General features: G+C 34.6%; 1 protein-coding gene across 1 annotated transcript in view; it reads left to right on the top strand.

Moving 5' to 3' along the window:
- The first annotated feature begins 2,422 nt into the window (after window positions 1–2,422).
- The window catches only part of tspan15 (tetraspanin 15), a 35,182-nt gene continuing 18,049 nt past the window's right edge, over window positions 2,423–19,555 (top strand). Inside the window, 4 exon segments of the mRNA NM_001017773.1 lie at window positions 2,423–2,619; window positions 10,842–11,027; window positions 15,281–15,355; window positions 15,900–15,995. Coding sequence (NP_001017773.1) covers window positions 2,536–2,619; window positions 10,842–11,027; window positions 15,281–15,355; window positions 15,900–15,995 — 441 coding nt within the window. The 5' untranslated portion in view covers window positions 2,423–2,535.

Here is a 19,555-nt window from a genome sequence, read left to right as displayed (position 1 = left end):
TTCTAGATCTATAGTTTTTATTATTTTTATTATTCAAGGGATAGTTCACCCCAAAAAATTGACTATTTACTCACCCTCAAGTGGTTCTAAACCTTTACAAGTTTTTTTCTTCTTTTTTTGAACACAAAAGAAGATATTTTGAAGAAAGCTGAAAACCTGTAACCATTGACTTCCATAGAAAAACAAATATGGAAGTCATTGATTACAGGTTTTCATTATTTATCTAAATATATTATGTTGTGTTCAACAGAAGAAAAAAAATCATAAAGTGAGTGCTTCAGGGTGAATAAATAGTGATAGAATTTACATTTTTGAGTAAACTCTCCCTCAATGTGCAAATTACACACTTTTCATATAAATGTATTATTTAATTATTATAATCAATAATTTATTATTTAAATTATTATTTCATATTATTTTAAGTGTCCCTTATAGCCTCAGCTGGGTCAGTTGGCATTTATGTATGGAGTTTGCATGTTCTCCCCGTGTTGAGTTTCCTCTGTGTGCCCTGGTTTCCCCCACAAGTTCAATGACATGTGCCATAGGTGGATTATGTAAGCTAAATTGTTCATATGTATGTGTGTGAATGAGTGTTTATGGGTCATTCCCAGTTCTGGGTTGCCGCTGGAAGGGCATCCGTTGTGTAAAACATATGCTGGAATAGTTAGCGGTTCATTTCACTGTGGCGACCTCTGAAATATAGACTAAGCTGAATGAAAATGAATGAATGATTTAAATTGTTGGGTTATGTGCAAATGTATATATTATGTTTATATTAAAGACAAAAAAAAAAAAAAAAAAGGTTCAACAGTCTTCCACCAGACTGCAAAGCTGCATGTTGCAATGAAAATATTCTCTCTCTAAGGCAGTAGTAGGAGTTGGATATAGCAATCACACTAAGTCAATTGCTGTTGTTTTCCAACATTTTTTTGTATAATAATTTTATTGTATCCAGAATATTTTATTATAATCCACAATGGTTATAAAAACATGGTTATTTTTTATAAGAGTTTGAATATAGTTTGAATAGGGTAATTTTGTGTGTCAATCACTTGTATAAAAAAACAGTAAGAGGGGCGTGGTTAAGAATATTGTGTGGCTGAATGGGCTGAAGCCGTCGAACTGATGTCAAGAAGGACCACGCTCCAAATGCCCAAGCAAATGGTTAGACTTTAAATGAAGGTTACCAAAACATTTTTTGTGTGGATAACTTGCATGGATAAATTGTTAGTCTAAGAAACAACAACAATGTGCTATCAATTCAAAACATTGTACGTTTTTTATGGTTTCTTTACACCACAGGTGTCACAGCCAGTTCCTTAAGAGCCGCAGCTTTGCACAGTTTAGATTTAACCCCAATTAAACACACTTGATCAAACTAATTAAGTCTTTCAGGCTTGTTTGAAACCTACAGGTAAAGGTGTGATAACACTGGACTTTTCTTCCTATACACTTCCATTCATACGCACACAAAGGAAACACAAGGCTGTGGAACAAGTTTGCTGTGTTGCAAAGTTCCAGCTTGGTAAACTCTGATCTGCGAAATCACATCACTTAACTGTGTGAGACTAATCGAGGATCAAAACATGACCTCTCCGGACAGAAATTTAAAATATGGACAAATCGCTCGCTTTCTTAAATGTTTAATCCCGCCACTTTTTGCAGCGACGTACAACAGATTTTCACAAGCTTAAAGTCTAGTGTGATCGCTTAAGTGTGTTGAAGCAGGGATGGAACTAAACTTTACAGAGCCGCGGCCCTCCAGGAACTGGATTTGACACCTGTGCTTTACAGAGTGACATCGCCTACTACTAGTCTACTAGTTTAACATGCATACAAGAGCGTTTAAAAAAAGCCATACAGGATCTAACCATTTAGATTTTTCTCAAATCCAAAACTTACAACTTTGACAAACTCAGAATTACTCATGATACAAAGCTGATGTAGCTGCATAAACCATTGACAATTTAAATAGTCAAAAATGTGCTAATATGAAGATATATGTTGGTGTTTTATTTTTTTCCTATACATTTTCTTATGAAGATCTACTTAACTATGTCTATTTTAGTGCTTCATAATTATGCTCGATTGATTGTATTGCATTTAAGATAAAACATTTTACATCTGTCTAGGGACAACGGATGAAAAAAATACTTCTGGCTAATTCTGGTGCATTTGCATCAATGCTAATAAATGTACACTGTCCCTACCAAATAAACAAATAAATAAGTAAATAGAAAGACGAGGAAAAAGAAAGAATATTAGCTACATTGTTGACAGTCAGATAGGTTAAACTCTTAACTTTATTTATTTATTTTTAGTTTATTGTTCATGTTAATTTTAGTGTTAAATCAACACTAAGACTGTTCTATGAAATCCCGCTCTCTTATTGGTCAAGCGACCCATCAATCAAACCATTGTCATTCATGTCGGTGCTGGAGTGATAATGGATCTCTGCTCTCTCAGGTAGACGATACGAAACAAACCAGGAAGTGTTTACAGGAACGCAGTTCGTGCCTTATATTAGTTTTAAACATGACCGGTGAAGTCCGATATTGCGAGAAGTGCTCGTACTTCTTCCTCAAGTTCTCGTTAATCGGATATGCAACAATTTTCTGGGTGAGTTTGATTGTTTTTATCTTTTTTTCTGTGCTGTTTATCGATGTGGCAGGTCCATAAAGCGAACGTTACGTCAACAAACAAATGCGAGGCAGGGAAAAAAGAGAATGAAGAGCGCAGAATATCAAAAGTTTTTTTTTTTTTTTTTTTTGCAATAACGTTTATGTTCATTTATATAATTCAATATCGTTACTGTAAATGGTTCATGAAATAGCCTGTTCCAGTGCTCCTGACCCCACCCTCCTCCAGTCATACTGTTGTACTGTGGGATTATGAGTTTGTTATTGAATCATCGATATATTTAGAAGAGTAACGTTAGTTATTCATTTGAGCACATCAAATATTATAAACGACGATGTATGTTCGATTTTTTTCATAAAATAAGAAGTGTTGCTGTTGAAAATACTAAGAAAATCTAAAATTATACAATGGAAAGACAGAAATGACACTTGTTATGGTGTTGTAATATTTGTGCATAAAGCAATAAATGGGATCCATTTAAAAGGGCTAGATAGAAATTGTAGTTGACTCATTTTAAAAATTGGTGGTTATTTTGTTTTGCTAATCAGATGACCAGTAGTCATGTTTTAAAAAGCCATACCCTTAGTAAAAAGACATGTTTTTGACCTCAGACCATCTCATATTGAGTCATAAATATTTCATAATTTACCCAATGATGACCCCCCCCCACCCTTGTCAGTATTGTAAGTTTGTTAGTTGTATTTGTTTTGCCAGCTTAATTATATTGATATTTTACTTTCAAGACCAGGAAAAGGACTTATTCTTTGCCATAAAAGTGATATTACTGATATACACACAGGAAACATGTGATAAAATACTCATTTTAGAAAAAAACAAAAAAAACTTTTAGAGGTTTTTGCATGTAACCTCTTCAATTGTACACTACATTTTCTTGTGATTTCTTTACTTGTGTATTACTTTACTAAAACGTCCTACTATTTTTTATGGATTGATTTGTACATTAGAATCCTAGGAAATATTTCTAGAATATTTCATAGATCTACAATATATCCTAAATTCAATCTCTCTTTTTACATATAGTGCTTAGCATATATAAGTACACCCCTCATAAATCTATCTTTTAAATTCATACTTTTAATAGGAAGCTATGCAATATTATATTTGTGCATCTACATTAGATTAGTCAGTACAAAGCTAAATCTCCAGCTTATCTAACAAAATAACTCTCGAAAACCAAAAACACATAAATTTATATGTTATAGAAAAATAATAAATAGAGATTTAAAATAAAGAAAAAATCAAGAGAAACAAAAAAAAAAATGTAAAATGTATTCGAAGTTCTGTAGATTGTAATTTATTTTGTAATATTTTACTTGAATGCAATTGCATTATCTTTCAATTTCTAAATATGTTTGGTGACTAAAATATTATTTTAGGAAATATATCTGTTTAATAAATCTGTTTAGTTTAAATGCACGAACATACATTGCCTAAATTTACTGAGAAAGGGATCAAAATATAAATTTTTAATTCTTTGTACATTACTGTACTTTCAGTCAATAGTGAATATTTCCAAGCGTTTGATTCAAAACTTATAGTTATTTTACTTCTCAAGTTGTCTCATACTCTTTATTTAGTTACTGCTGTCAACCTGTGACTGACTAAAAATAAACCAGAGAGTCATTCGGGGTTATATAAGCCTTGCACTTTATAGTTTTAATGTCTGTTCCATAATGTTCAGTTTTATTTTCTGTCACCAATAATGACTTTTTTTCCTTTTTTAATATTCCTTACTACCTGGACTGAGTTTTACATTGCACAGTGGAACCATTAATATATTATGTTTGCTTCTTTTAAATGCAAATCACAAATTTTAGCTGCTGTCATAGCGTAGTGACTTTGACATTCTCCTATCTTTATTCTCATCCGTTATTGACATTTAAAATAGATTATTGTGTGCTAAAGCCTGGTATCAACGCAGCTCTGGTTGACGCAGAGGTTTGAAATGCTGCAGGCTCCACCATTGTGCTTCTCTCCCCGTTTTCTGTCAAGAGCAGGTCTGCACATATTGAACCCATCATCACGCCGACAGAATAAACAAAGGGCCCCACAGGACCATGTTTCAGACCATTATACCACCAGCCGGGTCTCTTGGTGGCCTATTGGCAGCAGTATGAGAGTGCTGGCTGACCCAACCACCATGCACTTTTTGTCGCTCACATCAGGGCTTATTTCACAAGAGACCCGGAGCTCGTGCCTCAAACAATACTGATAGGGTGAATTATTATGTGTGGATGGATATTCTGCTCATGGTGTGCTCTGATCATCTCTGTTGATTAATGTGCACTTGTGTTGATTGGTAAAGAAGGCTTTCTGAAGCAAGCTGTCTTTTATCTTTCATTGCTTGACTTGAAGACGGTGTATGTGCCGACTTTTCTGATTGGATGAATGGCAGTTTTGGAGGTTTAGAATTGTTTTAAATGTAATTGATTTTGAGTATTGCCAGAATCTTTAGGGATGTAACGAGTCACCTGACTCATGATTCGGTACAATTTACAATGCTAATTTTATGATACACGATTTAGTCACGTTTTTTTAACAAAACTATTTGAAACAAATTTAAGGTGAAGAGCCCTTTCATTTTTTTTCTTAAATGCTGCACAATTTTTTGCAAAACATAATATATTTTCTGTCATAACTAAATAGCTATTTTAAAAACAAATACCCCCTCCCCCCAAACAAGAAAAAAGAATAATACAAACTAAACTAAAGAAGACTCATTAATATATCAAACTAAAACTGTGACTGTGCTAGGATTTTACATTTTTCTTAAAGGATTATCTGCATATCTATGTTTTTTGGCATAAGCTGAGGTCTTTGCACATTTACAATGTCCCCTACTGATTAAAAGAACTCTTTCACTGAGGACTGAGATGACTGGTGTAGAGAGGAATGCCTTTCCTAAACCAGAGAGCATACAGTGGTGGTCAATAGGCCTTCTGATCTAGGTGACTGGACACTGGCATAAAATACTGATTATAAAATGACTAAATATATAGTAGTAAAGAGACAGGAGTTGAACGTGATTATGAAGGTGAATAATTAATATTATTTGTATAATTAATTAGCATAAGTATCAGTGATGCACTTAAGAGATCATCTTTAACATTTTTAAATATTTAATAATAATAATAAGCAAACTAATAAAATATACATTAAATAATTTGAAAAAGAGAGGGTGAAAATAATCTAAAATCTGCTTCTGTAACAGAACAACTTTCTCTTTCAGGCTGAAAAACATCTTCACACTTTCGTTATGAAAACACTGATGCACCGTGTGATCTCTGTATTGTAGCACTCGTCGGAGACAGCAAAACTGCAAATTCAATCAAATTCAATTCATGTTTATTTCTATAGCACTTTTACAATGTACACTGTGTCAAAGCAGTTTAACATAGAATTTCTAGTAAAGTGAAACTGTGCCAATCCAGTTTCAGTCAGTTCAGTTCAGTTTTGTTCAGATTAGTGTGGTTTAAATTTCAATGCTGAAATCTTGCAGTCCACTTAGTTTGGCTTATTAATAGTTTTTTTTGCATATAGACGTCACGTCTGTAACAGTAGGTTTTCACTGTGCTGACAGTTTTTCTGCATCATATTTGTTGTTCTGTTAGTGTCTTTTTGCAGTATTTGCACACAGTTTGTGTTTTGTGAAGCGCAACTTACCGCTATCGTTTTACTCTGCCGGTCTGCCTCTTTCTCACTGCTGATATGCAGGTAAAGCGAGTTTGCACCTATGAACACAGCACCTCCTCTTTTAAAAAATGTTTTTTCGCTATTTGTTCAAAATTTCTACCGGTTTGAATTGTCACATATTTGAATTGATTTTCAACCGGCTAATGGTGAATTGTTACATCCCTATATATATTTTTTATATTAACTAATAAAAATGCTGAAAGGGATAGTTTACACAGAACTCAAAATTCTATCCTCATTTACTTTGCTTTTACTTTTTTCTGTTGAACACAAAAGTAGATATTATAAATAAAGCTGAAAACCTGTAACTATTGAATATATTTTTTGTTTTTTATCAGAATAAAGAAACTTATAAAGGTCTGGAACCACTTGAGGATGAGTAAATGGTGAGATTTTAAATTTTTGGAGGTGAACTAACAATTTTGGCAATATGGTTTGACATAGATTAACATAAATAAATATAGATTGTAAAATAGTTTTGATCACTCAAATAAACAAGCTTCAGCTCCAGAAAATCAGATGCTGAAATAAGGTTGTGTTCAATCAGCCTTTATGATTTTAGGCTTAATAGTCAGCCAAAGGTCATAACTCGTGTTGAGGCTTTTCAACCAATTTCCCAGGAGGCTTTTGGAATTTTATAGAGGGATTTATGTAAACAAAGGCATTTGTTTCTGTTTTTCTTCCAGTCTATCCTTACATCTCCCTTTAGGATACAGTTCATAACACATTTTCAGTGATAACATTAGTTTAGCACCTTCTTTAGCTGGGGTTGTTAAGCGTGAATAGGATAATGGACAGCAGTCATAACTGTAAGTAAATTCTTACCTGTGGCATGTGATGGTCTTTTTACATTATTTCACTTTCACAAAGAAACAAGTGGCTTATGCTTTTGCTTTATAATGCAGTTCTGGGTTGCTTGTTTAACTAGGATACAGTACAGGAAACATTTGGTTCGTAAAAATCACAAAAGTTACTATGACAATCATGCATGCAAGAGAATATAGAAGTACTCCAAAGATCCACGTATGCATTGGTAATTTTTAAGAATGCACAAAAAAGTGAAAAATCCAATGCTATTTTTATTTTCAATGTATCCAACTATTACCAGCATGCAGACATCATAGATACAGTATCTATGTAGCAACCATTACAAATGATAACTTGTACCTGTACATGTATAATATTTAAAATATATATTAATTATTGTGGTTTTCTTTTAAACATACCATTGTTGTTGTGTTGTTTGTATTACTGAAGTTTCAAGTGAAGAGTCAAATATGAATTTCCTAAAAAGGACAAAAAGCAAACCCTGTGTAAACTAATGATAGCAGAAACTAAGTGATCTGTCACTAAAAAAACAGATCATTTCATGTGTCATGTTTGTTTTAATCTCGATGAGACTAAAAGTGGTCTGAGTGGGAGTCATTTACTCTGTAATTAGTCCATTTGTTTCCACCAGTCTGACCTGTTTACACCCACTCATGTTCACTGTACAATTTAGCTGCCTATGTCTGAAACTGAACCCGCCAATGCCACTGATAAACTGAAGTGCCATTTTAGGAAAAACGCTATTTGCTCTCTATTTGAGTTTATTAATGTTCATGCACTGTTAGTTACTTCCTCATCTAATTGCTGGCAGCAACACCGGTTCATTGGAAATATGTACTTTAGCCTACATTGTTGTGACACTGTAGAAAACGTACTTATATGTTTAACTGCAGTTTTCTAGATAAAATGAATGCTATGGGGCAGTTTGATGCCAACAATGTTTGTTCCTTTTCACACTACTGATATTAACCGAAAAATTCATTTATTTTCTTTTCGGCTTAGTCCGTTTATTAATCTGGGGTTGCCACAGCGGAATGATGCGTCAACTTATACAGCATATGTTATACTTAGCAGATGTTCTTCCAGCTGCAACCCATCACTGGGAAAGATATTTACAGAAATATATTAGCAAAGAATAAGTTTACATGTCCACCAAAGCTTTTTTGCACAGCAGAAATGTGTGTACTGTTCTAAAAATGCTTAGTTTGCACAAAAAAAATGCAATAGTTTCTAAGATTTGAAATTGAATATGTCTGTTCGGTGTTGGACTGTGATGCAGAGTGCATGCTCCAGGGAAGCACAGTTTTAAAAAGGATTAAAGCAATGTAAAATCAAGGCAAAACAATGTGGTCATACTATTTTTTTGGTTTAGGAAAGGGTTTACATCAGTGGCTTGCTAGGTGATCTGTACTACAATTTCTGCTTTCTCCTGAAGGCGTACAAGAAGGATGTGTATCTAAAACGTATAACAAAGCGTACCCTAAGGCCATATTTCTGATTCATAAAGATTTATACAGCGTCCTCTAGTGGTTTTGTAATTTGAAACGTACAACGAAATGCAGTCCTTGCTGCAGCCTGTAGCAAAGTGATGTCATGTATACACTACATCATGCACACTGAAGTGCGCATGCACAATGAGATGCGTCCAAAATTAAATTGTTCCAAATTGTCATGTAGTAAAAGAAAAAAATCCAAATGAAGTACAAACTCAAGTAGCATACCTGCCAATAAGAGTTTTCCGGGAGACAGAACAATATGGGAGATGGGTCTGAAATATGGGAGACTTCCGGGAAAAACTGAGGTGTTGGCAGGTATGTCAAGTGGTGCTCATTACTTTAGTCTGTAAATTCACTTCCTGGAGCTGAAGGTGGCAGTAATGAACCAAAAAGCTTGATACCAGCCACTGTAAAAAAAAAAAAAGATGATGTCGCAACTTGCTACCATAGACCTCTATTATAATGTATATGGTTGTAACCCAAATGCTTACTGTAATGGTTGGTTTTAGGGTTGGGGTAGGTGTAGACGTTAATCACATGCAATGTTTTTTAATGTGTAATTTAATAAATAATATGAATAATTATAGTTTCTTTCTTGTGACAGACACTTGCACATGCACGTCGATGTAATAAATGAAATGGACATAACCGTTCACGTGCATTCATTCATTCATTCATTTTCTTTTCGGCTTAGTGCCTTTATTAATCTGGGGTCGCCACAGCAGAATGAACTGCCAACTTATCCAGTGCATGTTTTTTTACGCAGCAGATGCCCTTCCAGCTGCAACCCATCACTGGAAACATCCACACACACTCACTCACACGGTCAATTTTAGCTTACCCAATGCAACTTTACCGCACATATCTTTAGACTTGTGGGGGAAACCGGAGAATCCGGAGGAAACTCACACGAACATGGTGAGAACATGCAAACTCCACACAGAAATGCCAACTGGCTTGAACCTGCGACCTTCTTGCTGTGAGGCGAACGTGCTACCCACTGCGCCACCACTTCACCCGCATTCATTCATTAAATCAAAATACTGCTAGCACATCCGTAACATATAGCGTTCTAACACATACTTGATGACGACATACATGACATTGACACACGTTTCGTCACAGGCTGCAGCAAGGGGTGTGTGAAGAAATGAGCAAGATAATTTTCGTTTTGCAAAAAATGTAAGCTGAGGCACATTTTATCGAATAAGTCTGGGCTGATCCTTTCCATTTCACTAAATATTGTATATGGTGGAAAAACGCTAACAGTGAAATGCTACTTTTTAGAATTATTCATTGAAAGATTTTTTGGGAACCAAAATGTTTTTTTTCTATCAAATCGCTGTGAAATGCCTTTTGGAGTGTGTGGGAGAAACACCCCTGATAGATGCCGTTTATGCCTCTGCTCATTTTAGGAAATGTATTACACCTCATCCATCCAGACAACATTCTGGTATGGTGTGAATGAGAAAGCGAGTCTAGGAACAGAAGGAAAGCCTTAGCACAACAAATGTGTTACAAAGCCTATATGCACACAGAGACACACACACACACACACACACACACACACACACACACACACACACACACGGATTTACCAGGCAAAGAGTGGTTTTACTCCAATTACCAGGCCAGCGTTTTGATGGTTATTATTTGATTATGCCATTAAGCCATGTCACTGGAGCTCAGTGTTTATTTCTCTGGGTTACAGAGCTGCGTTTGCGGTGCGTTCCTGTGTGCTGTACTTATTCGACGTTGAATTCTTCTGCTTTTACTTTCTTCTACTCCAATTGTGACACAGAAATGCTTTGGGGTTCACACCACATACTTAAACGTTTTAATTAGACAAGTACAGCTCCAATTGGTAGAGTATGATAATCATGTAGAATATTTCCAAATGGAAATCACACTCAGCACAGAAGGGAGCCATTAAGATTCAAGGTTAGAATACATTATCTCAGGAAGTCACAGAAGTTCTTCTTAGCTTTATGTATTTAAATATTATGAAAAATATACCCTTAAATTCAATAATATCCATCTTTCTTAGGCCTTTTGAGACTCTTAAGCATAATTCACATGCTGTGTTATGTTGTTGATCTATTCTTATGCAATCAAATTTGACATTAAATGCAAATTATCTGATGTATTTTCGTTTTGTTTTAGTTGATCGGGGGCTTTATATTGGCCATCGGTATTTATGCCGAGGTGGAGAGGCAACGATACAAAACATTGGAAGGAGTGTTTCTGGCTCCTGCCATCATCCTCATTGTGCTTGGTATCATCATGTTTATTGTTTCCTTCATCGGGGTTCTGGCATCTCTCAGAGACAACTTGTGCCTTCTCAAAGTGGTAAGTTTTCTTTTCCATCAGACTCTTGCACAGTAGTGTCCTCTATATAACAAATGCTCTACTTTAGCAAATTATTTATTATATAAACAGTTTTGTGTTTTGCTGCAAATACACTTAACATATTATTGTTAAAAAGTATACTCTTTGAAAGTAGCAAACAGGCCAATGTGGTTCTTTCTTTGACAAAACGCAAAATAATATTTTAGTTTTTTCTATACAGTGAAAGTCAATGTCCAGTGTTGTTTTAGTCTTCCCTGAAAATATTTATATGATAAAAAAATTCTACATATTTTCATTTGTATTGAAGGAGGGGCAGTACTAGAAACTATACAGTATTATTAAGACTTCATATTGTCTTAATAAAAGCTGTTCATTAAAAAAGTTACATTATTCATAAAGAAAGGAGGCATTTATCAGTTGGAATAAAAGAAAAAAAAGCACTGATGAAACTTTATGAATGAGTGTATTTACTTCCACATTCTTAACAGGGCGTGGCGTGACGCTGCTGTTCAGACTGACACCGACACAAGGAGTTATGGTTTTAATTTGTTTCTTTTATTGACAGCAGTGAAAAACAACAATTATTTCAACTGTACAAATAATAAACAAGCTAAACATTTACATTTAAATTTACTTTTATATCTTTTTTTTATCCACAAAGTGTGCAGCTTTTGTCACTGCAGTGTATCTTGGACTTAATTACTTACTAAATAAAGCATTCTTTTATTCTTGACCTTCACTTAAATATACTTCTTTTTCCTAAGGATGTGTTTACTGACTTACTAAGATCAGTTTTGTACAGCCAAGGGCAGTATTGCTGCTCTGACAGCCAAGTTGGGTCAAAGCTAGGGATGATATTAAGCACAGGTTCTAATGCTTCAAGCTTTATAATGCATTGAGCACATTTTCCCTCCAAGTATAAACCTTAAGAGAAGATCTTGTCTTACCTAAGAGAATGAATGAAGGATGCTGCATATTATACCTTAAACGCGTCTCTTATAACCATCTTAAAACCGGGTGTGAACGTGTCATGGACAGAAGCAGCTTTACATAAAATACTTCATCCATTCATTTTACTCTGGCTTAGTCCCTTATTTATCGGGGTCACCACAGTAGAATGAATCGCCACAGAAAATAATATAACACAGATATAAAAATTGTTATGAAAAATTACAATGCAGTTTGAAAACTCTGCAAATTAAGAAAGAATTATTCAACATAACTTAATCAAGAACAAGTTTGGAGTGTATGTTTAATGCGTAAGAATTAAAATGCACACATATAAATCTAATACTTCTTTGCTAAAAGGAAAGAGGTCTATAAACTACTGTTTATAGCAATGAGTGTATTACAATAATTTATATTATTAAATATCCATGTTAAAAAATAAAGTTTTATTTATCTTATAGTTCCAGCCAGCTTTTTGTGAACTTGCAATATTGTAAAAACAGATCTTTCAGTTGTTATATATGTAAAAAGGCCTAAATACATGCAGGACCATTCAAATATTTTGCTGCTCTCCAACTAATGACAGCAGATCACTCAGAGATAGAGGGATTTGCACTCGCCATATCTTTACTGCTCTGTTCATTTAACCGAAAAAATGTAATGCTTAGAACATTACTGTGCCTCTTACAATCTGTTGTCTTGCTCATTCAGTTTCGTCGCTATGATTTCTGAGTATTTTAACTAATTTTGGGGATCACAGGGCTGGTAAAAATTTGCGGAGCTTCCGGGAGAAGTCAGGTTGGATGAGACGCTTTATGGGGGAGAACGCTCCTTCACTGGAGCTCAAAGCACTGGAGATACAATGGCTGCACTTGCAACAAAGAATTCATCACTCGCACGGATTGTGCCATTAAATTAAACAATGGTGCCATCACATCTGTATATATTTTAGCTGCTGCAACCGAGCGCATTACACTCCCACAAGTCATTTACCTTTGTTTTGGCTGCTGTAGGCTGCGTAATATATGGAAGTGGACGTGCGTATTCGATCTTGTCAGATGTGGCGCGCAGTCTCATTCCCATACAACAGAGAGTGGCTGTGTCGAACTCCACTGTGCGCAATTCATAGAGCAGAAATATGTAATCGCTCGACCATGTAGAGACAAGTCACATGTTGTTGTGTAAATAAGATATTACATACAGCCATTTAGCTTGTTTGGGGGGGGGGGGGGGGTCCGGCCCTAATATAATGGTGGGGAAAACACTGATATCAGCACATGCAGCCACAGCAAATGTGTTTTTCTGCAAAAAAGAAAAAGTTTTTATCTTGTACAGTCAAATGTCTAAGAGAAGTGCATTTGTAATTAAGAGGAAAATATCAGTCTGTAGTTTCCTGTTGACATTGTGCTTTACCTTAAGGTTTTGAAAGCTTTGTTTAACATCATAACTCACACACTGTAAATAGAATACTCAGGGTCAGACTACTGTTTGACTTGCCTACAATGGAATTATCCAGTTAAATAATAAATTATCGCTAACACGTTTTTGTGTTCCCAGTGTGTATTTGGTATGCATGTGTTATCACGCTCAGTGAGTCAAACACCAGATCACCTGATGCAGAATTAACAGGAGCTTCGCAGGCAGTTTTCTGGAATACCAATCAGACCCAATATGAACATAATTGCTTTTAGTTTGCATATATGGATCACCTGGTGAAAACAAGGCTAGCACTAGAAAGCAGGATTGTTCGTCAAGTTGAGCTTTATTGTCATTCCGCCACATGCGTGGACATATTGTGGAACGAAATGTCATGGCACAGTGCTACATGAATAAACATAATCATAAATATGAATACAACACTGGACATAAGAGCTATGTAAAATCTATACATAACTAATATACCAGAGTGGTAATCTAACTATACAAATACTATAAATTTGGGCTTGGCGATCGAAAATCGAGATTCAGACTTTTTAATTTTTCAAAAATTTTTCCAGGACAGTTTTATCAGTTACTTTTCCTATTGCACGTGGAGTCACATGACTTTGTTTTGTTAGGCTGAGGCTGGTTTATACTTCCACGTCCACTTTGCAGCCATATCTAATCTTTGGTCAAGCAGGACCATGGACCCATTCTTGAGCCTTGCTTTGCTTGGAAGCTGCTTCAGAGGTGCCTTGAGATGGCATATTATCCATTATATTAAAATTATTACTTGCATTACAATTTTTGTTTACAGAAGATGCAAGAAATGCACTGTTTAAAATATTATTTACATGATATACAAGAGGTTTTTTGTAAGCTATTTAGCAATGTGTGGTTAATTTCAGTTGTTCAGCTTTGTAATCAGAGATAGTAGATAGTGTGTGTTTCCTTCAATTATTTTAAAATCAAGTAATGCACCCTTTATTCAAAAATCTCTCACTTGCAATTCGTGAGCACATTTACTGTACCAAATCTATCAGTGAACTATGAGGACAAAAAAATAAATCAATGAAATAATTGTTCATTAATCATAATCAAGTTAAAATGTTCAACTAATCGAGATTTAGATTTTTTGGCCAAATCGCCCAGCCCTACTATAAATAAGAAAACACATAACCTAAGCCAGACTATACAAATACTTTTACAAGACATAACAATATTGTGGAAGATATTGTGCAAAAGAGGTATTTAAGGTTGATGAAAACAAGTAGTGCATCATGAGTGGTATATTCATAAGTAAACATGATTTTCCTTATTGAGTCCTTGTATGGTGGAGTTTAAGGGAAGTGTCCAGTGCATATGGAGAGATAGTGTTTCACGGATGGTTTGTCAAGCCCACTCACCTGTGTGAGACACACTCAGAAATGCACAATGTTTTCAAATAGATATAGAGTGGTTTTTTTTAGAAAGTGTCTGGTGCAGATGTCTGTTAAAGTGTATCAGACACTTGCTATACTATTCAGTATGGCTGAGAAAATCACTAAAAGTACATCCTGTTTCAAACAGAAAGTGAAAAGTTTGTCTCGTGGAGAAAACTTCTTGTTTTCCAATCTCTGTTGACGTGCCTTCCAAAACCGCACACTAGCAAGAAAACAAGATGATAGGAATTGAATCATATTATGAGCTATTTGTATTCAGTGGTTCGTCTGCCTTTGTGAAAATGTCAGCGAGTGCTATACACACACACACACACGCACACACACACATACACACACATAGATGGGCTCGCTGCCCATGTAGGGCAGAAATGGAGGTGTGTGACTGTTGTGTTTCATTAATATGTCTGTTTCACTTGAGAACCACTGTTTACTCTTGTCTTGCAGTTTCTTTACATGCTGGCTCTCTGTCTCGTTTTGGAGCTCGTCGGTGGGATTGTTGCTCTGATTTTTAAGAACCAGGTACAATCATTGTACTTCTTTTATTTAATTTTAATTTAACTTTATAAACTTCATCCTTTTGTTTGATTGTTTCAAATACATTTACACCGTAATCTCAGTGATTTATAATTATTAGCTGTGAAATGCAAGAATAATTGTTGTCAGTTTCTTTGTGATGTCAGTTGGTTAATGTGTGATCCATGCTAATGTAAAAAGGATAATTGGGTGAGCGGTGTTATATGATTTGGGTCAAGACTGTTTTGTGATGAAATGAGGCTGTGTCTAGTCGTCTGCTGGAAGTGGCAATTTGTTTGGCTTCTTGACACTTCAGCAATCATTAACAAAATAATTTTGATGCCAGAGCATAATTAGCATCATCATTGTGAGCTTCATTTTAATAATATTTCTTGAGAACCTAATTGTACCATTGCTTAGACATTGCAGCTTTTTCAAAAAGGCAGATCAAAAGGAATAAAAGCTTCAAATCCCATCTTATGAAATTGTGCATATGATGTTTTGCAAAAAAATCTACCTGTAATAATACTGACATCCCTTTGTCTAACAGACAGTGGACATTCTCAACAAAAACATCCGTAAAGGCATGGTGAATTACTATGATGACCTTGATTTCAAAAACATCATGGACTTTGTTCAGAAAACGGTAAGAGATTTCTATCAGGGTGCACATAAAAGTTGCAGAATTGATATGCTGTGCTTTGAAGATTATTCTGAAGGCATTTGTGATTTTGATCTGTCTACATATTTTTCACAGAAGTTAAGTGAGGCTAAATGAAATATTTTCTCTGTATTCTTTTTTTATTTGTTCATAATTTTTTTCTGGATTAATTCAATCCATCTTCTGAAAACAAAAAAACATTTAATTTTTAACATAACCAATTAACAAATTAAGTAATCGAATAAAGGGCTACATTTTTATTTTATTTTTATTTTTTGTAATAAATGATACTATGCTGTTATTTTTGAAGTTTGTCATATATTTTGTTAGATTTTATTAAGTGAAATCTAAGTTCAAGATTTTCTTGTAAAATATGCAGACACTGATTTAAAAAAATGTGTTTAATTCGTCATATAGATAAATTTTTGATTTCTAAATGCAAAATCTGTAAACTTTTATTTATGTATATTTTGTTTAAAATCCAACTCTAATGTTTTGACAATTTCTACGGCAATGTCCCTTCATGCCATAGATTAAATAAACAAAGACCAGTAACCATATGGGGCTAATTTTAATGACAATAAAAAATTGTACAATAACAATACTGGAATGCATTCACATATGCAGTTGAAGACAAAATGAGTAGCCTACCTGTGAAATTTGATTCTTTGAAGCATTTTCTTTAGTGCTGTTTAACACTTCTTTTTTTCAACCTTTCTAAACATAAGAGTTTTGATAACTAATTTCTAATAACTAATAACTCTTGTCTTTGCCATGATGACTGTTGAATGAATATTTTACGAGTTATTTTACAAGACACTGGTATATTTTTCCTATTTTTTAAAGTATTTTTTTCAGGGTGTCCACAGTGTCCTAAAAATACTTGTAGTTGTACTGATTTATCAAGTAAAATTTAATAAATCAGTTTTGAGAAAAGGAAGGCCCTTAAAAGGTATTAAAGTCTTAATCACATTTTTACAAGGTCTTAAATTTTGTTCAACCATTGTCCAAAGTGTTTGAATCCGAAAAAGCATAAATATATTTGTTTTCCTTCTAATATTAACAACAGTGTGCTCGATCTATATGATTTGTTCGAGTGTCCAGGTGATGTCGTGTAACTTGCGACAAACGCGGGAAGGTGATGTGATGCTCTCAACATGTAGCGAAAACAGAGTGAAACAGACAGCAAAATGGGAAAATGTAAGAGTTAAAACAGTGGCTGAAGCCTGTTGCTGTAAACAACCGTGTCATTTATTTTTGTTAGACTTGGTTTCTTCTGAGTTCTGTTACATGGTTGTGTTCCATTGATTTATTTATCCACAACTGCTTATTAACAACTGTTTATTAAGGTAAAGGTTAGATACTAATTAGAACTTGAAGTGGTGATGAGGTCTTAAAATATTTCTTATTTTTTATAAGTCTTAAAAAGGTATTGAAATTACCTTTAGGACTCCTGCATATACCATGTTTTTAGTTTGACTGGATTGAAACTAAATTAACAAATATTAATATTAATGTTAAAGTTCCAATGAGCTGGAAGCTGTAACGTTTTTTTTTTTTTTCTTCCGTATTGTGATACAGTTCCAAGAGAAACGGAATTTTAATTAAGGAAATAGTGGGCGTGGCCTGTTTATTCTACTGCAGGCTGATTGAATGTAGTAAAGTAGGCATTTCATTCAATAAGAACAGGAAAAGGGTTGTAGGAGAGTTAATACAACCTAATAGACTCCTCCTGCTCACCATTTATGTTTGTTGTCAAAACTGATAGTTGAACCAGCGTCGTAAGTATGTTAGCCATGCCCATTACCTAAAAATCACGTAATCTGATAATTTTAAATAATAAAAACTATTATTTTTTCTTAATGACATGCACAGATAAACTGTCCACCACAAAACTGGCAATATGAGCTAACAAAGTCATATGATTAGTTTTAATTTCTTGGTGCCTTTATAGTCAATATTATTAGCAACCTTAAGAAATAGTTTTTTGACTGATTACTAAACAAATCACCGTTGTACAGTTGCTTAGCTGGTTAACTTAATTGTCCCAAGTCTTCAAATTGCACTATTAGATGATGTGAAACGTTTCCAGTCTCTGTTAAACTATTGGCAAAAATAAAATGACAATTTTCCTGGAGGGCTAATAATTTTGTCTTCAACTTTATAGCGCACTAAAAACCACCCATTTGCTTAGAAAAACTTTTAGGTTTATAATGCCTTTGGGTATTTATTAAGTTAAGTGAATGACATAAAGACCCTCATTGAATAGTCTATTCCAGCACTGACAATACAGTGATGCTTAAAAAGTTCCTCTGGTGTTGAGGATGTAGGCGCTGTAGGAAGAGTCATACGGCTTGTGATTTATTTGTTAGGCACCCAGCAGGCATGTTTGTGAAACATTTCAATACACAGACATTTCATTGGCAACTCACTCTGTGAACCTAGTGTCTCCAAGCTGCACTGAAGCGCATGAGAATGAGATTCTGCATGCACCTGTGTAGTACGAGTAATTACAGCACACTGTTTAAGCAGTGCTCAATTAAGTGCAGAAATATTACAGCAATTTTCATTTTTATCAACAAGCTCCTGTTGGACTTTGAAGCAAACTAGAACTGTGCCTGCAAGACCAGTCAGTTTCTAGTAATCATTTCTCACCCGGTGGTGGTCGAATGGAAAAGCTTTAGCACGTTCTGTTTCTGTTCCATTGTTGAAGGGATTATTTTCTCTTTAAACCACCTTCAGTGCCAGTCTTTCACTGTTGTTTGAATGATTATTTTTTGTTCTCTTTTTTAGCATTCAATTTTTTTGTGTGTTTGTGCACACGCTGCTTTTAAACAAGTAAGCCAATAAACTCACCATGACACTGCGGCTATTTATTTGAGCTTCACAGGATATTTGTGAGATTTTAAAGCATTGGGGGTGTATGTGCTCATTCTGAAGGCAGTAAAACAGGATGGGGGCAAGCCTACAGTGAAATATCAATTTACAACTTTTGAGAGAAAAAGACATCTACTGATCATTTTGCACCCCGTCCGGGCTGTCTACTTTAATTTTTCAAATAACCTTTGTGGAAGAAAATGTCAAAATAAAGATGAAATAGATAAATAGTTGTAACGTCTATTTCTGTAAAAATGAAACGACATGCTCATTATGACCAGCACTTAATCAAATATATAAAAGAATAGGTGATCAGATTCTATTTTAAATGATTAAAACATTTATATAAGTAATGTTAACTAACAGCAACCAGTAACAATTCTGTCTGGTTCTTGAATCTGATTGGCTGATAGCTTGTGTTATATTTTGCAATATCAGAGCTTGTAAAGCTTCTTCACTCTTCTGTATTACTCCTCCCCTACATAGAGTGACAGCAGATCAATAAACTCACTACAGATTGACTGATATTGCACCCGTTGGTCAACATAATGTACTGTTGAGGCTTTTTTAGGTGAGAATGAAGTTGTTTCGATTATTTAAAAGGACACTTCCTATTTCAAATATTTATAATTTCAGAGATACAGCGTGTCAGCAGCCATTAGCCTGTC

The sequence above is a fragment of the Danio rerio genome, chromosome 13 (assembly GCF_049306965.1).
Source record: "Danio rerio strain Tuebingen ecotype United States chromosome 13, GRCz12tu, whole genome shotgun sequence".
Lineage (NCBI taxonomy): Eukaryota > Metazoa > Chordata > Actinopteri > Cypriniformes > Danionidae > Danio > Danio rerio.
This window is presented reverse-complemented; position numbering and strand designations above follow the sequence as displayed.